The 22,447-nt window shown below is 46.2% G+C and overlaps 1 protein-coding gene across 1 annotated transcript in view; it reads right to left on the bottom strand.

Annotated features, from left to right (window-relative positions):
• Positions 1-796: 796 nt before the first annotated feature.
• Positions 797-22,447, bottom strand: part of LOC138497475 (maternal DNA replication licensing factor mcm3-like) — a 345,395-nt gene continuing 323,744 nt past the window's right edge. Inside the window, exon 17 of the mRNA XM_069620977.1 lies at positions 797-1,132. Coding sequence (XP_069477078.1) covers positions 934-1,132 — 199 coding nt within the window. The 3' untranslated portion in view covers positions 797-933. The remainder of the gene's footprint in view (positions 1,133-22,447) is intronic.

The following is a 22,447-nucleotide window of genomic DNA, read 5'->3' on the forward strand; positions in this document are numbered from 1 at the left end:
CAACTTCATAATAGATTTCAATAGTGCCGGTGGAACTTTATTTGCCATCCCTCACCAAAGCTCAGTCCTCGGTAGTCGATCAAAGGCGGCCTTTAAAATCGATAAACATCCTGGACAAGTATAACCAAATCACAAGATGTGTAATGTATTTAATATGTGCAAGCCTGGACGCTTGATCTATTGTACTTCTCCCTTCACCGAAGCCTGCCTGTAGATGGCTTTTTGCTGCAGACCAAATCCAGTCCTCCAATCTGGTAGATCGGACCTTCCTATATATTTTACTGCTTGCATATAGGCGGGAGATTGGGTGGTAGATCACGGTACATCCCTTTCTTGTAAATTGGGACAATCTTTGCAACCTTCCAAGATGCTGGAATTACTCCTACTTTAACTTTGTAGTAAACAAATAAAGTTTAAATAATGAGCCCACATCTTTGGTTCATTCATACAGAGGTCCACTGGGATGCCATCTTTGCCCAGGGCATTTTTACTGGATTAGTCATGAATTGCTGCATGCATGTAGAATGGCCCCTTCAGATACCATGGGGCAGTGGAGTTATACCACAAAATATGAGCCATACATGCGACATATTTGTATACACAAAAGGTGTACCAGCTTTTGCCTGCTGGCACCTGTAATAATTCAGCAAGCTCATTTTGCTGGGTATGCGGCTCAAGTTTAATTTTCTTCAGTTTAACCTCAACCTCCACTTGCAACTTTCGTATGGCTGGCTACCAATGCACAAACTACAGGCGTTAGGCAGCACAGACATAAAACAATGAAAACACTACCACAAACCTGCCTGTGATCATTTTATTTAAAGTTTGAGTTTGCATTATTAAACCGTGAATTTACAAAACATCTGTACAGAAAAATAATTAGTAAACATTTACATATATTACTATTAAACAGATATAATTTAAAAATAGATATTAAATTAGAAACACTACATCCTCAGAGACCATGACTTGATTATCACTTTGCATATTCTCCAGAGCTTGCTGTACTTCCTCCTGGTCAAAAGGGTCACTGTTGACTTTATTAATAATTTCAAGAAGCCGTCCAACACCTATGGACTCAGAACGCGTCGTCTTGAAGGCTTTCAAGAGAGCTGCCTTGAATTCCTTAACCCTGGAGGATTAAAATTCAAAATCACAATGTTGAAACCACTTGTAATCCCGCCTGCATACATTCAACATTTTATAGATAACAGACCTAAAGCAGCTACATCAGCAAGCACCTTGACCATGTAATTACTTATGGGCCTATCAGGTCACCAAAAATAGTAAACGTATCAGACCGTCAACTCTAAGCAAGAGCACCTTTTGCACACCAAAAGATTTGATGCATTTAAAATGGCACAAACAAGTTGCTTCACTTGGGGGTCGCACCTGCAACCCCTGAGGTCTCCCTTGGTACCCCTGAGGTGTCCCAGGCAACACCTAAAAAAGAAAAATATATGTTTTTTAATTGGAATTGACGCTCCTAGGCTGTAGCCAGCGCCATGTGGCTCTTTTTGGAGCGGCTTCCTTTCTTGGTGTTTGGGCTATATTGTATGTATATTTGTTCTATATAAAGAGCTTAAGCATAAGTGATATATAATAAACACATTATCATTTGGCCTTGGACATCTGCTTGCATTCACAGTAATTTGGTAATATGGGCCTAGACACTCTGATATTAACGATACCTATGGTGATCCATTCTTGTATGAAATGTATATCAAATTACAGCGATATCGTAACCATATTCTTCATAGTGTGCTTCGGAACAGTGCTATGTGATGCCACTTCCTGTTTTGTCAAGGGGTGAAAGGTTGTATTCCATCGCTTCCTGTGATGTTCCTTTGGGGTGGGGTCAAATTACATCACTTCCTGTGATGGCATCAGATGTCAAGGTTTGCGTGATTTCACTTCCGCTACCCCTGGCATTTTGGTGAAATGACATCCCTGGGAACAACTTGAGAAAGCAAAAAAGCCTCCAGGTATGCGCTTGGTCGATTTCTAATAAATCTTTACCACAACTGGCAGTAGATTCAGACTTCAATCAATGGATTTGCTTTATCATTAAAGTTTATACGGAAATATTTCCATTAGATAAAAGATGCAACTAACATGTGGAAAATACCATAACCTATCACGAAACAAAAGATCAAAATACAAAATTGAACATTAAAATGTATGTTCTCATGAATCAGTAAATGCATGTGATATTCTGTAAGATATCACGATAGCTTGGAGGTCACCAGAGGGTGCGCCGACATCAACTTTAGCGTGAGACTCCTGCTCTGCTGGGTTAAAAAGGGAACCAAGCCCCCTCTTTTGCCCCGTGCCCACCTCCCGAGAGCAAGTCAAACCAAGCTATCCCCAAAAGACCAACTGGTGGGCACTTGACTGAAGACTGGGGAGAGTTGGTCCACTATGCAACAAGTTCTTCCTGCATGAAGAAGGGTCGGAAGGTGGAGATGAAAGGACCTGCCACGCCTCCCAAAGGAGCTCAGAACATCCTTCATCCAGCCGCAGGAGCGAGAGCACACACTCACTGTGTGAGGCTGAACCCGCTACGGGTGCCTCGAGCTTTGTGAACCCTCTCGAGGTGAACATACCAGAGGTCAGGGAAGTGGGAAGTCAGCACTGTCCGGATGCGGGGGTAAGCACTTTGCTCTGGCGAAGATTTCCAGGTGAAGTAACGGGAGGCTGCCGCAGTGCCAGGTGCTGCTGTAACTTACACATGGGGATTGATGGCAGGTGCTGAGGTGGCTGAGAGGAGAGGGGGAGGAGTGAGTTCAGGAGGACCTCTAGTGAATAACCCCCAAAGAGATGGGAGGAGGAGGCCCCCTATTGCTGAAGGTTGGGGAGGAGAATTGGAGAGGCTTGGTGTCCCATCTGCATGCAGGTGAGCGTCATGCCCAAGCTGCGGCCAATGAGCTTCGTGCTTCTAACCCCCTTGTTCTGGTCCCAAGAGAAGTTGGGGTGTTTTTCTGAATGAGCTTATCAAGACTTCGTAGAGGCCCACCCACCAGCCGGTTTAAAGAAAACCAATATTTAAGCACAGGGTGCACCATTCGGAGGCACTCATGGCTGATTTCGGAGAGCTGGGGGGGAGGGGGGGTGGTGCCCAGCCCTGCGTGTGGCCCATCATCCAGGCCCTTCAAGCACTATCACATGGAGCTGGGCAGGGGCGGCCTGGCATTGCCCAAGTGTCTGTAATTGTGTTTCGGTCCTCATACTGGAGGCAGCCCCATTAGCCCCTCATCAGCAACCAGTTAGGATGTTTTCCCTACTGTGGGGTCACCGTGATCCGGGGCCTCCGCTCCCCACAAAACTGGTCATCATACAGAGGTGATAAAACCGCATAGGGAGACTCCGCAGGTGGTGGGGGTCCAGCGAGGGAGTGACTAAGTGGCAATCTTCACCATAAGTTTGTCTCCACGCACCACAGTGGACGGACAGCAAAGCCTCAGTCATGCATTTTAATTTCCACGGGTCCCCACTCCAGTCACATACACTTCTCTAACAGGTCCATTGCAGAGGAATCTGGAGATCAGGTGAATGGACTTTGCTTCGCTATTGGAAGAGACCAGGGGAATAACGGGGGAATAAGAGCAGATATTGATGGTAGACTGGACAAGTTAGATACGCGAGTCAACAAAATTGATGAGCGAATTCAAGGTGGCGAATAGTCAATCCTGCCCAAATGCCTTGGAAACCCAAATGGAAATGCAGCTGTTGGCATTGGAAAGAAGAGACCGAAATGGCTTTAAAGATGGATGATTTTGAAAATAGGGCGAGGAGGAAAAATGTGCGCTCATTTGGCTTTCCAGCAAAGGATGGCGAAAGAGGAAATCAATCCATGAAGCAGCTAAACTACTATTTGGTGATGACACTATTGATGAGCCAAAGATAGATCGGGCCCACAGGGCTGCAGCAACAATGAGAGGTCAGAGATCTGTCTTGGCCCGTTTTCACAATTACCTGGATAAAATATCCTTGAGAAAGCTCAAAAAACGTGCTCGATCCCACAATGAGCCACCAGAATCATGATCTTCAAGGGCCTATCCTCCTTTACGATTGTGAGATGCAGGATGTTTACAGCACTCACGAATTGGCTCAACAAGAAAAGCTGGGGGGCAGCTATAGATGTGGATTCCCCTTCTCCATCTCGTTTGAAAATGAAGGATATAAATATCAGCCAATTACAGAAGACATTAGGCGGGTTACAGGTGAATTAAAGGGGAATCCAGAGAACCTAATGCAAGAGAAGGACAACAGGCTCTCAATGCAATGGGGACACAGAGGTCCTGGTGGTGGGTCCCCCCTCTGCTTTCTTCCTATGAAATCCCTCTTTCTGGCCCCCCCTATGTGGGTTCATTTCAGTCACCTGTGTAATCAGCAAGACTTAAGTGTCAAACTTTCATCCTCACTCCCTCAAGGCGCAGGTCGCGTTGGTATATCAATCTGGGCATTACAAACTCAGGGTCTTGCGCAAGGTTCTTCCCTTTATTCCTTCACGTATGCATGGTCCGGCAGTAGCTCCTTTAATGCTGAGCACTATTGACTACTGCAATTATTTATACTTGACCCAGCCTCTATCTGGTGTGCGGCCTCCAGCTCCTGCAAAATGCAGCAGCCAGATTAGTAAAGACTTCCTTCTATATGCACATTTCCCCCGTCCTAAGGCCATTGCACTGGCTCCTCGTTATTCAGAGAATTCAATTTAAATCTATCTGCATTGTTCATCAGGCCTTCTATGGCACTGGAGAAGAATATCTTCAGGTCAGGTTCTGCCCCTATATGCCTAGTCGCTCACTAAAATATCAACAATCTTATTATTGAAGTGGCTCTGGTGCGGCTTACCAGAGTGGGTGGCCACGCTTTTTCCGTGGCCGCAACTAAGCTGTGGAACTTGCTTTCTCTGCGCCATCGAGGACCACTTTTCATTCGGTCGCCTTTTAAAAACTTGAGTGACACCCCATATGCCGACTACCTGTAGGTTGCTCTAGTTCCATGCCACGAGGTTGTGTGGAGCAAGAGGGGTGGTGGTGGGGTGGGGTGTGGGGCGTTTTCTATGTACGCCTGCTTAGAGAAAATCAGGGATGAGTAGCAGAGGCAAGGGTGGCAGGAGGGAAGGGGGAAAAGGAGGCATAAGGGCTGTAATGGATGATTAGTGATGTTGGATCTTTAAGTTTGATGGCTGATGGTGTTTACACGTGTGTAGGGGGGCATGGCCTTCTGGTGGATCACAAAGGGAATAGTAGTTAATTTGACTCATGTTATGCCAGGAGGGAGGTGGGGGGGGGTTGAAATAGAAAAAAAGTGAGTTTGTTTGTGCAATTTGACCTGGGGTTCCGAATCGCCAGATAGTCCAGCCCACAGTCTCAGACGACAATGTTGTGGGTCTGGATGCCAAAGGGGGTGAATAGGGCTCTGTGCAATGGGTCGGGGTACAGGGGTTGCTTTGGTTCTATTTACTTGTATCCTTACAGTGATCACTTTCCAATATCACCAAGCATTATGGGGACATAACGGAATTGCAAACAATCTGTGGTGTACTTTATTATAACAATGCATTGCAAGCAGGGGGGCGGGGGGAAATGGGGTGTTACAATTTGTGTTCCAAATGGCAAGTCATAAGGTAAACCTGATGATGGTTCTGTCAAGCCTGTGGTGTCGACACCCCCACTAAACGTTCACTATTAGTACAGGAATTATTTTACGCTCACGGTTTGACGTGTTTTTTCTGTACAGGAAACCCATTGGGTGAGGGGAAAGGAAATTGTGCTGAAATATAAAGCAGAGGTCATTCATGCCTCTGAGGCAACAAAGAGGGGTGTTGTGCTTATTGTTTCTAGTAGAATTGGGCTGGTGGTGGAAAAGGTACTCTGACCCCAAGAGCAGCTACATTTATACGACAACCCAGATACAGGGGAAACCAATTACAGTGGGATCAGTCTATTGTCCGAACGAGGGACAGATTACATTCTGGGATGCATTCAAAGAACATTGTTGGCCCTTTATTGGTGGGAGGGGACTTTAATCTGGTACTTGACCCCCCCCCCCTCCCTCCTTAGGGATTGCAAGCAAATGAAGGACCTATCACCATCTACTTCTCAGAGAAGCAAGTCTAAAAGATTCAACCAAATTAACCAAGTCACCTTAAAAGGTTATGTCACAGTCAACTGTGAAAACCTGTTCCGTGGTCGGGCCACGATTTGGTTTGTGTACCTGGCTATCCCGCTGGCAGCAATGTAGAGGGATGGAGATCTAACTACTTCTTACATAAGGACACAGTGCAGAATACTGATGGAAATTAAAGATTTCTTCAGTTTTATGATCAGGAGATATAAGGCCCAGTTTTCTTTGGGAATGCTTTAAAGCAACACTGTGGGTCTTAAGGATTGGGGCACACAAAGCAGGAAAGGCAGCCATTAGAAATTGGTGTAAGGGAGCAAAGAGTTTACAACCCAGAGGGCCCCAGAGTGGTGGAGTGTCTGCAGCACAGGTGGCTCATCTAAGGCAGTATAAATCACAGTTGAAGGCCCTCCTGGTGCAGGAGCCTGAAAAAAACGTTGATACTTAAAACAAAAGTACCATGAGAAGGGTGATCAGGTAGACAAGATCTTAGCGTAGACACTGAGGGAGGAGGGCACATCTGAAATGGTGATGGGCATTAAATGTTGTGATGGGGCTGCGGTCAATAAAGCATAGGCAAGGAGTTCTGGGATAACTGAGCGGCCCTACACGTCTGAACAGGAGGGTAACTGGTCCCACATTAATAACACTCCCAATTCAATTCCTATCCCGGCCTATCCAGGCAACAAGTTGAAGGCATAAAGGAGCTGAAAAGAGGAAGTAGTCCACACAATTAAAAATATGAAGGGCGAACAACCACAGCGGAAGATGGATGTACGGTGCGTTTCTACAAAATCTACAGCTCACTTTTGGCTCCATGCATGGTCCGAGTATTCAACTATATTCTGGAGGGAGGTTCCCTCCCAGAAACCATGCTAGGGCGTATAATAATTGTCATACGTAAGGCTGGTAACTACCCATAGTCCAGCTCTTCAGATATCCCTCTTAAACATTGAAGGTACTGGGGAATAGGATCGAGAGCTCCCTTCCTTCTCCAATTCACAGAGATCAAGTAGGTTTCAGAAGAGGAAAGAAAGGTTCAGATAATATAAGTAAAACTATTGACCTTATGCATTTAGCACAAAGAATGGGACTGTATGCAGCATTGGTCTATCAATTCTGAGAAGGCCTTGCATAGAGTGGAATGGTTTTACCAGTCAAGGTTGTTCGTGAAAATGGGATTTAGGCAAAAGTTTCTAAACGGGGTGATGGCTCTTTATAGTTCCCCAAGGGCACGAATTCAAGTCAACAACTCTTTGACAGACTCGATAGTCTTGTCCAAGAGGACAAGATAAGGATGTCGGCTCTACCCACTGTTGAATCCTTGGCAATAGCAATACGAGCTAACCGTGTATACGAAGATTTGTTGTGGAGGTACAGAATTTAAATTGTAGTTCTTTGTGGATGATACATTTGTGGATGATATATTGGCTTATATTGATGGTCCGTACAATTCCCTCATTGCACTGCTAGCACAAATTGCTTCTTTTGGTAATTTTTCCAGGCTAAAAATTAATGTGAGTAAAACACGCATAATAGTGATCTGGACAGTGGGCTCTTGTTTGGACACAATCAGCAGGGGACGAGGTTAGAGAAGACAAACATTTTGGGAATTTGCCTCCCTATGGATATATAAACATTGGGTACTATTGATTTTGAACCCATGCTCAATAATATAAAAAGATCTTAACAGATGGTCCACTGCTGTCCTATCTTTTTACACCCGAATGACAACTATAAAGATGAATGTCCTTCCCAGACTCCTATATATCTTTACTCCTATACCCACTATCCTCCCAGATAGCCATTCTAGAGATCTGCAAGGCACTTTGCCTAGATTCATCTGGCAAAAAAAGTACTGAGAATTAAACATTCCACTCTTACACTGCCGAGGCATTGGGTGGTGGGGCATTTGTCTGCCCGATTTATGAGTGAAACACATGAGGGTTGACTTGAGGGGAACTATTATATTATCTGAGAAGACTTACAAAGACCTACAAATGCACCCCAAAACCCCCCCCCAAAAAAAGACAGATCGATTATGGTAAACAAAAATGACTGCTAAAAAATTGATTGGCCACCCAACACTTGCAGTATTGTGGTCCCTCTGGAAGAAGAACAGCACCAATCAGGATTTATCCTCATCGCCTTTGCCGCGAACATCGGTGTGGGGTCCTCTTCTGGACCTCGCACAACGGTTTTCGCCACATGTAGAAATGGTCTGATGGGTGTCTGGAAAGACTAGGGCAGTCGTTCATACATGCATACTTTGATTGACTTTGATGCTCTACTCAAGTCTCAGGACGCGACTCAACTTCGGTCTTCGATTAGCCGAGATTGAAAGAATATTGACAGACACAAAATTGAAGGGTAAGACTGCCAGGGATTTCACCACATTTGAGAAAATGATCGCGATGACTACACATGGGAAAGGGATACTCACTCTATAAAGTCCTAATTACTTCGCACATGGGGCAGAGACAGAATTATAAAACACACAGGACAACTTGGTGGGCAACGAGAATAGAGGGAGGAACTCCGGAGGGTTATCCACATGGGTAGCTTCCTCCATTGGAGGATCAACTGAGGTCTTCAGTACGGAGTCTAAAAACGTGCTTTCTAGAAGGGTGAAGATCCCCTCCAGACAACCTTCTCCATTTCAACTCTTAGAATCCCCCAGGACCTAAAAGGAAAGAATAATTTAGATATTTTGTTCCAGGCGTTAGAATTTTACCTTTGACACTATTCATCCGATGGATATTCTGATTTTAGGGGGGGGGTTCTATTTAAAACTGGGTTTCGGCCATTTAAATCTTGTATCCCTCAGATTGGTCAGTTAGTAGCAAACATACCAAAGGCTGTCCTGCAAATAACACGAGTGGGTGCATCAGGCCTAAAGCTCAACACATTCCTACAGGAATGGTGTCTGAGAACTGTAACCACAGATGAAGCCAGATGTACCAGGTAATGTTTTCAGGAGTTCTTGCTTTGCATGTACAATAGATCACTTTATACTAAGAGTACGTGATTAGTCAAATTTGAGATCCTTTGAGATAAGACTTTTCACTTAATCTGACATGGGATAATGAACCTAGCACGAAGACTTCTGATTCGCCTGTGCCCACTTCGCCCATGGTAGTATCCAAGGTTGGAAAAGTGTTGAACTGGGCAAAAATATCACCACAACATTACGTTCATGATATCCTCGACTAGAATTTGTCTTGCCTGGAGGAGAATTGTAGCCCTAGACTAATAACATTCCTGAAAATGTGCAGAGATTGCTTGCCATCGCCTAAGATCTGCACCTATAAAAGCCAGAAAGACTATACCTCACAGTGGGGTGGGCTGGTTCTCACATCCGTGTAGGTTAACAAAACAGGATCCAATACCCCTCAAAAGAATTACTTCTAATCCGAACAAAGCGAGAGTAAGGAGAGGTGTACAAGAACACCTGCAAGGCTGAACACAAGATTTGGACAGAAAAGGTGGTGTGGGAAATTATAGAGTCTGCATCCTCAAATAATTCTCATACATTTTGGTTACTTGTGTCACATCATTGACAAGCCTTCAGAAACTCAACATTAGTTCTCGGGCAGAGTATTTTACAGCAGTTTATTCTACCAAAGGAAAAGATAGGGAGTTTTAACCAATTAAGTGATCCACAGTATCATCCAAGGTTCACAAGCTGAGTTCACATTGGAGGAAGTCATTGAAGTAATTATCCACAAGCAGCGATAAAAGCCCTGCCTAGATTCCGGCTGATCCCTTCAAGTTTAACTTAGACCTTTGGTCTCCCTTTTAAGCAGTTTTTAATGCAATTTGGGCCACAGGACAGATCTCAGGGAGCTGGAGAAATGCCCTCTGCTTCTTTACAAAAAGGGCAACCATGCAGCTCCACAATCATACTGCCCAATCCGGAATCGGAAGGAATTACCGAACCCAAAGGTCCGAACTGACCAAAAGCCCAAAAATGCATACCACCAAAGGTTCGAACACCAAAAGTTCGAACCTTTGGTGGTATGCATTTAAGGTAGGTACAGTATACTGAGCGTGGGTTCCGGGGGGAAACCCCTGCAGCTGCCCGAAAAAGAAAAGACAAGGGCCCTGCGTCGCCGGGTCACGATCACGGACGTGAAAGGGGAACTGGTGCCGCAGGGCCACAAGGCATCTTAAAAGGTAAGTAGGGTTTGGTTATGTTAGGTGTGTGGGTGGTGGGTGTGTGGGTATGTAAGGTTTTGAAATGTATGTTCGCATGGGAAATGTACAAACCTTTGTGGTGCGTACATTTCCCATGCAAATTGTCATGATGCCCGCTCCAGGGGAGCCGGTTCAAGTCCTGCGTCCCCGAAAGCGGACATCCAGTCCCCAAGGAAGGACCCAGCAACCCCATATAGGGGCCCTTTGGACAGTGTCCTGGCGCCTATGGCACCAGGCTCATTATGGGAGTGCTTGGGTGCACTTACCTGATGCAGACCATGCTGCAGGATCCCGGCCTCCTTGAGGCCAGAAAGGAACTACTTTACCTGTGGGACTAATTTACCATCCGGGCGTGGTCGGGGAAGGATACATACCTGGAACTTCTTCCAAGGCTATTTAAACCCCACCCGAACAGCCACGCTCACCGTGTCTGCTCCTGCATCCTGACTTCTGCCACGCCTGCCAGCATCCTGGATCACCTGCAAAGGAAGAGAAGAAGAGAACAGAAGAAGGAAAAGTCCTTACCTGCTAAATCCGCATCCCGGAGACATCTCGCCGGCAATCCTGAAAAGGAGGACTTTAATTTAAAAGCTCATCGCGTCGATCGCTGCAGCGCCGCATTACACTCACCTTTACAGTGCGCCTCCATGTTCAGCAGCGATCATCCGTATTCGCAGTCACGCCCCAGCGCCTAGGGAGAAAAAGACCAGAACAAAAGGTGAGAGAGAGAAGGGAATAAGGAAAGCTAAATCTCCATTTTAAGACTTACCTGTCGATTCATTCCCTCTTCATTTCGGGTCCGCGCCGCAACCTGGCATTTCCGGACCCCGGCCCCTAAGGGGAAAAAGAGACATCAGCGTTAATGAGCGAATGAAAAGATATTACCAAAAAACGCTCCTTAAAGACTTACCTGATTTCTACAAGGATTTCACCTCTCATCTCGGGTCGGTGCCTGTTCCCCGGCATTCCGTACCCGGCCCCTATGGGGAAAAAGACACTGGCATTAGTACATTAATGCATGGACACAAGGGGAACCTCTTATCAAAAAACTTACCTGGAAGCCAAGCAAGTTTGGTTCTCACCAATCCAAAAATCCAGTGAAGTAACTGGATACCAATGCGCCCCTGCATCAGAAGCAGGATGGAGTGCTCGTCCTTCCAGACCCTAAGGTGAGACGCTACGAGAAATCACAGAAGGGTTTTGAGGAGGGTGAGGGGAAAGTGGGAGGCCGATTGCATTACCCCGCAGACAGTTAATCCCCTATTTTCGCCTACAGAAGGATACTTCTGCGAGCCAGGCAAGCCAGATTTTGGGGGCCCGGTCCAGTCCGTCTTCCGAACCCTGCGCATCACCTTAGAAGAGGTCACAGCAGCGCGAACCAGGCCTGCGCCTCCGTGGGAGTCAGGTGAGCGTAACACAAATCTTATTGCGACAGAAAAATCACACAGATCTGCCCAATCCCTCTACTGGACAGTCATCAAGCTCTTTGGCAAACTGGTCTTTGTTAGGATAAATGAGTGGATCTCAGCAGAGGGGATTTGCCAGAATCACGCAGTATTCCATTCTGGGCTATGCACGAGAGGGCAAACTGATGAATACTGCAGAATCGCAGCCTGAAGTCTCCTCCCAGGGGGCAGGGGTAGGCAGACGTTTCCCGATCCTAACCCTAGGGTTAGTATTAGCAGAGTGGATCACTTGGGAGGAGAAGGCCCCCCCCCCCTCAAAGGAACAGGAAGGTTCCACTAGGAGAGACGCAGTACTCCATCTTTGAAGTACCTAATGACTTGGTGTCAAACTCCCTTTTCTAACTGTAGCCAAAAATGTTGACGACGACAGGTCAGGGTAATAATCCGAACATCAATACCTTCCATTCGGATTAAACCCAAGGAAATATTTTTAACAGTGAAAACAAGAACCAACCATTAATATCTTTAAAATCCCCATTTAAAGATATGTTTGATAAACAGAGCGACTTAAGTAAAACTAAAACCAAAATATGTGATGAAATGAAGATTCAGAATGTTGGGGACTTAAAGTCCCATAGTACTATCGGTACTGGGATGAGGGAGAGGAGCTCAGGGGGCGCATAACTGCAATACAGTCTAGTGTCCTGAACAATCCACAGCTGAGCGGGAACTTTGATTATTTAACCTGCCCCCCAGGAGCAGATGCATAGGAGTGAGAGGGGTAGTACAAGTTGTTCATGGCCGTGTATGCAGCAGAGGCAGAATGAAGACACCGGGCCACCTTCATACCTTTGGTGGTTAATGGTGCTGAGAGTCATGAAGCAGAGAACCCAAAGTTGCAGAGGATGTGCAGCAGAAACTCCATGGAATAGAGGCACTTTGTGTACTGTGTCTGCCTCTGGTGGCTGGCGAGCACCGGGATCCAAGAGGAGTAGCGAGGACTCCTGCTCAGAAAGACTCGAGTCACAGGGCCACAACTGGATCCCTCAGAAACTCCCAAACAAAATCAGAGCAGAAGCGGCAGCGAGAGACAGATGCGCAGAGAAAAAACAGGTGAGTTATCCTCCGACAGGTGATCACTGGGCACTCAGTGTAAACCGATCGCCACCATTTTGAATATCGAACTAATGAGGAGCATTTTGGCCTAATGATTATGTACAATGAAAACGAAAGGAGAAAGTGTTTAATTATCACTGCCCAAATAAAAGAATATATGTGAAAGGCAGACTACCATTACCCAAGAAAAGATGGGACATTATTAAAACCTCAGTATAACTACCATTGGCAAAGCAGGGGAAATATCAAACCAGGGCTGTAACCAGCATTGCCAAGGTAAAAAGGGGCCAATCTATAATATAGATAACCAGCATTACCTAACCCAAAAAAGGGTAATTGGAAAAAAGAGTAAAGACAGCTTTCTTGGAGAGAGAAACTTGAATCTAAGACATTATCAACAAGTTACTAGGTGTGATAGTGAAAGCTCAAAGATGGCAGTGAAGTTGCCCTCCTTGGGAAGAGTGGAAGGGGGCAGAGGAATATAACCTGCAGTATTTGTGGCCAATTAAACAGTGAAACAAACAGCATCAAGGGATGTTAAAACCTTATGGAAGACGTTTCAAATCTTGTTGAAAGTCAAAAGACTTTGCTGATGTTTTGAAGTAACCCACACTGCAGCAGTGCTAGGAAATTCATCCTGGCAGGAGATTATACCAGGGAAAGGGATTGCTAGTTCTGGCAGGTTAGTGAACCAGGAAGAATTCATTAAAGTACTATATTGCGGTGAATGGTTTGGTGGAAAGAACGTGGTGGAAAGAAAGTTCTCTCAAGAGATGAGAAAACCTGTTGACATTTTCATTGGAAGAATGATTAACTTTTATTATAATAATCACAACGACAAGTTTAGCCCTCCCGAAGTGAAGGAACGTTATGTTGGAAACAGGACTTGGCGAAACCTTTGTGTTACTTTTTGAAGCAGAATAGGACTATTGACGTGCACTTATTCATTGGAACTTTCATTCGGAAATTCTACTTTGCTCTTGGAGAAGGGGATCCAACCCTGGTTACAGGAATTTTTATTTGTTGATTTTGAACAGCCATATGAATACCCAAAATGCTTTTGTTGTATGTATAAGTGTGAGGGACAGATACCCTTGTGTAGAGTTTTCCTTCAGTCTTAGTTTCATAGGCAGGGAAAAGCGTGGCGTTTATCACACCCTTTTAAGTTAATAAAATGGCCTGTTGTGAAAAACCTTTTTCATTTATAACTATCAGTGGCCAAATATTAACACTTGCATAAAAGCTAAATAGATTAGCGCTTTTTACATCTCTCTGCCTTACATGTGGCAACCTGGGCTAGACTGAGCAGTGAATTAAAAATACCATTACACCTTTTATCAGTAATAATGCTTATTCATCACAACACTTGTTATACGCTTCGGACCCCTCAGTGAGTATATGGATTACTTCAAAAATAGGTTGGGGCACCACTCCTGTTCAACCTCTACACTAACGCTTTAGAGTCTGAGCTGACAGCTACACTCGCCAATGTCCCTACGTTTAGTGGGGTACACATACCAGTACTGATTTACACAGACAATGCAGGTTCAGTTGCAGAATGTCTAGAGCACTGCAGGCTCTTTATAAATTTTATGGGAGCAAGAGACCTAAAGGTTAATGCTACAATATCCAAGGTGATGTTGGGGGGTGGGGTGGTAACCGTTCTCCATGTAGAATGTTAAATTGGAAGAATGTTAAATTGGAAAAGGTGGATCTTTTTAGCTATCTGGGAGTGATGGTCTCCCATAGGCAGGAGAGGGATTATTTACCTAAACAAGCTCACTGCATGGCCCAAATACATGGCACCACCAACAGTACTCCAAATTCTTTTGGGTGCTAGTCCACTGCAACAGGTTTGAATATCTATATGGCAAAACCACATGCATTAGCACTTTCAGGTGCAGAGCTATGGGGATTTGAGGACACATTCAATTTAACTAAGAGGACGCCTTTATTAGAAGTCTATTCAATGTCCCGCACTCTGTCGCTTTTTGCCATGCACTCCGAACTGAGCCATCCTTTCATTATGGATTAGCTCAGGGTAAGGCCTGTTACAGGTATGTGGTTAACCCTATTGACTAATCTGGAAGCAGTTTTTCTCCCAAACAAATCTCTAGGGACCTCCTCGTAAGAGCATGTACATAGGATCAACTGGCCAACCGTTTAAAGCCCTATTGAAAGTGAATGCAGAGAATGTTTTTTTTTTTATTAAAATTTTATTGGTTTTGAAACACAAGGGTAATATAGACGAGTACAGTCATGTTGTATTCACATAAGTACATCAGTATGTTAGTGGGATTAAACAAGAATAATGCTGTTAACGGAATTAACTTCCCTTTTCCTTTTGCGTTAGGTGATACTAGTCCCTTAAACCCTCCCTCCCCAAGGCGGTCTGGCAAATGTATCCATTGTGTTGGCAAGAACTTCGTCTGTGCTTAGCGCAAGCTGGGATGTTGGTCTCAGTTGGTTTGCATGTGTTTGTTCGGGGCAACAGGCCTGGTCGCCTCTGGGCTGCTGGATGGAGTCCGGGTCTCATCAGGTATTTACCGCGATTCTGGGTCTTTCGATGGTGTTTGTCTTCGGTTTGGGATATATATGTTGGCGAAGTCACACCAGGTTTCCTCATGGCGGTCTGACTTTCCACGGAGGGCCGCCGTAATTTTCTTCATTGTGTATATGTTTGTTGCAGTGGTGGGCCATTCCTTTTTGACTGGGAGGCGTGGAGATTTCCATTTGATGGCTAGGCTGGCCCTCGCTGCCAGTAGGAGTGGGGATGCCAGTCCCTTTATCCTGGTTAGTTCTTCCGCTTCTCGGGCAAATAAAGTCAGGAGGGGAGATGGTTCCCTCTCGATGACGTCTATTTCTTTGATCCATCCAAGCACTTTGTTCCCGTATATACAGACTTGCAAGGTCCTCTTTGAAGGCGGCGAGGAGTTGAGGGCCTCGTATATGTTGGCGATGTCTCTCATCAGGTTGACGCCCAGGTATCGCAGTGTGGGACCTCCGATGGTGAGACAGAGTTGTTTGAATTCCGCTCTTTGGCTCATGGTGGGTTCGCGTAACGGGTAGAGGATTGATTTAGTTCTATTAATTTTGAAGCCTGACATATTGCTCGAGGAGTTGGATCTCTTTAGGGATTGATGTCATCGGGTTTTGCACATGAAGTAGAATATCATCTGCGTACAAGGCCAACTTGTATTCTCTTCCGCTCACATGGAGCCCTTCAACGCCTTGGTTTGTTCTAAGCGTTTGCGCCAATGGTTCCAATGATAGCACAAATAGTATTGCTGAGAGGGGGCATCCTTGTCTCGTTCCTCTGCTCAAGGAAAACCAGCGAGTGTATTGGGAGTTTACTGCAACCAAAGCTCGGGGCGAGGTGTATACAGCCTTGATTTCGCATCGGAGAGTAGGGTCGAGGCCCATTTTCGTTAGTGTTGCTTCCAGGGAGCGCCATTCTACCCTATCAAACACTTTTTCCGCATCAATTGAGATTAGTACAGGTGTGTTTGTCATTTTCTTGGCTTCGTTTATGAGGTGGAGGTTCTTGCGGGTAGAGGCTGCGCCCTGTCTTCCAAGTATGAATCCCACCTTATTGTGGATTATGGCAGGCATATGCGTCTCCAACCGTGCGGTGAGGACCCTCGTGTAGATTTTGGTGTCCGTATTTAAGAGGGAGATAGGGCGGTAAGAAGCGCATTGTTTGGGTCCTTTTCCTTCTTTAGGGATGACCGTAATCGGTGCATCAGAGAAGGATGCGGGTGCGGTGCCACTTTGGAGGATATGATTGAAGAGCTTGACCATAGCCGGGAGGAGGGTGTCGCTGAAGGTTTTGTAGAACCCTGCCGTATAACCATTGTTTCCAGGGGCTTTCACTGTTGGGGGCCTTTTGATTGTGTCTGCCATTTCTTCGCCCGTGATGGGGGCATCAAGAGCTTGTGCTGCATCTGGGGATAGTTATTGTGTTCATGTATTCTGCGATTGCACACTCGTCTGTTGGGGTGTCCGAGGTATACAATTTCTCGTAGAAGTTAGCGAAGTCTTCGGGGATGTCGGCGGGGTGGTCCCTGTGGGGTTCTGTTTTGTTTTGTATAATTGACACCCATCTCTCCTTGCGTTGTCCACGGACCCCAGCTGCGAGCAGCAGGTTGGCTTCGTCTCCCTTCTCGTATTGTTTGTTTTAGGTATTGGAGCTTGCGCACGATCTGGTCTGTTTCCAGTTGGCACAGTTCCTCTCTTGCTGGCGTCCTCTATTTTCCGACTTCTATTAGTGCCAGCGGATTGGGCGCTGAGGTCTAGTTGGGTTATTTTGTTTCTTAGCTTATTTTCTATGAGTTGGTGCTCTCTTTTTCGTACTGCTCCTTCTTGGATTATTACTCCTCTCTATGTGGCTTTCCCCGTCTCCCATACCGTATTTATTGAGACTTCGCCTATGTTATTCTGCTGGAAGTATCAGTTGATCTCCTTCTCAAGGTGATCATGAAATACCGGGTCTTTCCAGAGCGTTTTGTTGCAGCGCCACTGAACTTCTGTGGGGGAGTGCCATACGACTGAGGGTGACCGGGACCATGTCGTGGTCCGACCATGTTATAGGAGATATTTCGGATGCGGAAATCGCCTCCGTTAGCTCTGTTGGTATATGTGGCGTGTGGCGCTGAGTAAAATGTGAATGTCGTTTGCTGCATGTTCATGTGGCGCCATGCATCTTTTAGTTTGTAGGTGTCCATCATTTCGACGATCGCTGAGCGGCCAGCCTCTGGTGGGGTGTTCGCCTGTAGGTTTCCGGCTCGTCTATCCAGAGTTGGGTCGGCACACATGTTGAGGTCACCTCCTAGAATCACTTGGCCCTTTGCTTCGACCATGACTTTAGGGCCTATGTTGTAGGAACCTGGACTGTCCGGAGTTGGGAGCGTATATGGATGCAGGTGTGATGGTGGTGCCCTGTGTCTTGCCAACCAGCACTAGCACTCTGCCACTTACGTCTGCCCAAGTTTTCTGGACTTTAAAATTGTATCCCCTTGGTGATCAGGATGCCGACGCCTGCTTTTCTGAGTGGGCTCGAGCCCCAATGTTCAGTGCCTGTCTTGGCGTTTAAGACCCTTCTTTCTTCCCCTATGATGTATTTAGTTTCTTGTAGGAAGAATATGTTGAGCTTTGCTCTTTTAAATTCTTTGGCCACGAGTGACGTTTGGTGGGGGAGTTAAGTCCCTTAACATTCAGTGTCCCAATTTTGATTGTGGTTGGCCTGTTGCTTACCGTGTTGTAGTTATTCGCCAATGGTGTGTGTTCTTGGTTTGTCTGCCAACAAAGTCCGAGTGTTCCATTGAGTATGCCTGAACGTCTTGGGCTTTGATGTCTTTGTTTCTCCCCTCCCCTCAGGGGAATTCAACACAGTATCCCCTACCCTCTGTTCCCTTTGTTCATCTTTCCCCTTGTCGTCGAGGGCTTGCATGTTTACTTGGTGGTGTCCGATACGGACTGGGTGGAAACGGTCAGTCCAATGTCAGACCACCAGTGGGAACAGTTACCGCACGGTCCTATTCACACATAAAACCAATTTTTACATTTTGAGCCCCCTCCCGCTCCTCTCCTTCCACTCCAACATTTATAACTCCGCAGAAACTTAAGAAAATAGATATTTTGATACATGCAGTTTTAGGTTCGTCAGCTGGTTGTCCCGCCCCTCCCTTCATGGGGGGGGTCTCGTCTAGAAGGCTGGCCCCATGCTGAAGGCATATGGATTGCCTGGGTCGTGACGATCACCCGTGTTGTGTTACTGAGTTTTGGGCCTCTCGATTGCAGGCCTTGTGATGATGTTTTCATTTGTTGCTATCTGGGGTGTTGTTGCCCCTTCTGTACTTTGAGCCTTTCACTCTTTCTCCTTGGTCCCTGGAGTACCCATAGCAGTCTATTCTGTTCGGGCCCTTCACAATCTCCTTCCTTTGGCCCCGTTCCGAGAAGTTCTGTGATGCAGTCGCAGATTTCTTCTTCAGATCATATCTGTATCCTTCTGCTTCTGTGTTCCAAGGTGAGGGAGAAGGGGTATTCCCACCTATATATCAGGTTGGCAGCTGCACCGGTCTCGGAGGTCTCCATTATCTCTGATCCTGATACCAGGGGTCAGTGGGGTTGGGGTGTAGGCGTGTCTGGCCAGTTTCACCTTAACGTTCATGGGGTGGTCGCTGCAGCAGAGGAGGCACACGCCCCAGGATCTGGGGCCCAACCCTCTGCATTATAGTGCGCACAGGTGGCTTCAGAGTGATCCAGGTGAAGGGCGAAGTCTTGAGCCACCATGTCACTAGGCGGCAGGAGAGGGGTGCATAGGGCTCGTTGGTTTTGCATGTGCACTGCTTGGTCTCTTATTCGCGGGGGGCTGGTTCTGGAGCCTTCTGGGTCCTTGCACATGCGTCTCTGACCTGCAGGGTTTGGGAGCTGGTGTTTGTTCTGGGCAGCCTTGTGTGTTCCTTATTGGTTGTTGCTTTTTCTCGGGCCGGTGCTTCTTTTCCAATAGAAAGTATAGGAATAGGGTGGTGCGCTGTGCTCTGTGGTTGATATGGGCTCTTTAATGTGGTCTGGTGTCGGGACCTATGGGTCGTGAGAAAGGTGACCCTTCCTTTTTTGGGTGGATAGATCACTTGGGCCTGTTTCAGGGTCTTGATTTGGCTGTTAGGCGTGTATCAGTTCCTGCTGGTAGTGTTGTTAGATTAGAGGGCTGGTCACTTGGGCCTCTGTGGTGCTTTATACAGTTATGCAGGCTGGTGCACCTCGGTATCTTACCACGTTGTGCGGTGAGGCATGCCAAGGAGCAAGTGAATGGAGTCTTCCGGCTCTTTTGTGCGTTAGAATGTTTTCTGGCAAAGAAAAGAAGGTAGTAGGCCAAAGCCTGGTGTATGTGCTTAACGCGTCCCAGTACTAACTGATGGAAGTTGAGCTACACTAAATGGGACAAGAGCTGGGCACGCCTACTAACGCCCTGTATTATGGTGGAGTTTGTGTCAAGGTGACTCACAGATTCGCGCTCCTCCTGGAGTTGCTCCAAGTATACAGTGATTAGTAAGCGAGATATATGGTCATATATGAACAAAGTCTCTGAATATAAGGTGTTTGTTTACACGCGATGTCAGCCGAACGTTGTGGGTGCTCTGCTTATTGGAGCAGCTCCGTGCTGTTGTAGTTGTACACGCCCCTCCTTCCCTTCTCTCTGCTTGCTCGAGGACATAGGCTGCCGGCCTCATGCTGGCAAGGCAGCCTGCACGACCCACGGCCCCCGGCGGGGGTGAGGGGCGGCGCTGCAGTGTCAAACTTCTCGCAGGGTCAGGGGAGCCTCCCTGTTGGGGGTCTAGCGGCAGTGTGTAGTGGCTTCACCTGCTACACAGATCCATGGGTGATGGGAGGGCTACACAGATCCATGGGTGATGGGAGGGGGGGGCCCACGTATCTCCCTTCTTCAGCAGACGTTCTCCGCCTCTCCAGGGTGCACCGGCTGGCATCACCCACAGTGCAGATTTATGGGATGCGTCTCAGGGTGCTGACTTTGTTTTCCACTCTGCTTCAATGGGGGGGCAGGTGGTTCGGGAAGAGTCAGACCGGGCTTTGCATCAGCCACACGGTCAGGGGTTCACCTCTGGTTGTTGCGTGGGCTTTCCGAGGCTCCGTTTCACTTTGGAGAGGTCCCATGCCCGCTCCTCTTCAAAGTCGTGTTTCTCCACCTTCCGCAGTCCGATTTAAACAGGCTTTTACCAGTGTGGGGGAGGGGGGGATCTTCTGCCAGCTTCTCCTTGGTTTTGGGGGACAGGGGGTCACAAGACGGGGGCTCCGTTCACGTTGAGGACCTACGGCCACAGAGTTCACACAGAGTTAGAACTCATCCGTGCACCCCCTGGTGGCCCCGCAGAGGATGTTTTAGGAACCTGGCTATTACCAAAAAAAGACGTTGGGTTGATTAGTGGGAAGTTAAAAATTATGGGACTGAGGTGCGAAAAACTGCTCAAAGAGCCAAATGGGTATCATGCAAGTATTTCCACCACAGGTTAAAGGAATGATCATTTGGACTGGACTGCGTCACGTAGTGGCAGGTCGCTAGTAATGCACTTCAGGTTTAGCTTCTTGCCTTTCACTCCCCACCTCTAAAGGTCTACCTGTCCACACTGTCCCATACAGAGGAAGACCCTAGGCACATTATGTTGCTATGCAAGCTATATTTGAAGATTAGGCAGAAGACCACCTCCCCCATTTAGGCATCAAAACAAATGGGTTGGCTTTGCAGTATTTATTACCAGTCTCAGAATCTGCTGTTTCAGCAGCACTACAAAAAGGTATATTTGCATTTCACCAAGACTGAAAAAAACACTTTATAGCTTGCACATTGACAACAACTGTCACTATTATTTGAATGACTTATTAATTACTTTGAGTTGTAATGCATCTATGCATATTTTTACCTTATTTATATATTGTGTCATTCTTAAATGCAATTTACTTTTTTTAACAACTTTAATTTTACATCAAGAATTATATTGAAACATACAAGTGTGAGCCAACAAAAATATACATAACATTCCTTAAAAGGTAAGTAACATTCAATTTAACAATTTCTCACTAAATATTCCACCCCCACACTCCAAATTCAAACACTTGACATCACAAACAATCTATACACAAAACATCAGCCCCCACCCAATCCCTATATCCTAACTATATCCAAAAACGAACCCAAAACCTTATCCAAATAAATCATTAAAATATTTTTTTCACAGTACTCAATCTCCCGATGAAGTCGAGATGCTCGATACCTCTCATATCTCGAAAGTGTATGCAATTCTATTAACCAGCTATCAGTATGCCGTTTCTTCCTTGATTTGCACAATTTCATAACATGCTTTATCGCCATTAACAACGCCCTGTCAATCCAATCAGATGCATCACAGATTTCCACACTTCTACTTTCAACTGAGAGGAAGACTACAGACATGAAAGTTTGAGAAAGTTACTTGCCCACCACCAGATCTATCCGATCCAGTATATCCTTCCAGAAGTTCAGCACCCTATCACACTCCCAGAGTATATGCAAATAAGTTCCTCTTGAACGGTTGCACCCTCAACACAAATCAGTATCTGCCAAACCACGCTCTCATTTTCACTGGTGTCCAATAAACAACCCAGGATTCGTTGGTGAATATATCTCAATTTCAAATCCATTTTGGCCGTCACCTTCCAAATATTATCCCACACTCAGACAAATCCCTTCCCAGCTCCGACACCCACTCCTATCGTAACTTCTCCCAAGAAACCTGCATACATTCCTGTATAGGCATCAGTTTAATATATGTAGAAACTGCAGTTGAAAGAGCACCAAACAAAGTACACACTTTGGGTCTGTCACTTAGTGGTTCACTTAACATCTGCTGCCTCTCTGACATCAAATGTTCCAAAGACCTATATCTCCCAATCTCCCCATTACTCAATCCATATGGATTTGCCAACTCCTCAAAAGGTAACCATTCTACGCTCTTTCCACACATCCTCTATCTACAAGATAACCTTATTAGCCCAACCCCTCCAATGTAGCATTTTGCTCCCAACCTGCAAACCCGGATTCA

This window comes from Ambystoma mexicanum, chromosome 5q (assembly GCF_040938575.1).
Source record: "Ambystoma mexicanum isolate Mex_15411 chromosome 5q, UKY_AmexF1_1, whole genome shotgun sequence".
Lineage (NCBI taxonomy): Eukaryota > Metazoa > Chordata > Amphibia > Caudata > Ambystomatidae > Ambystoma > Ambystoma mexicanum.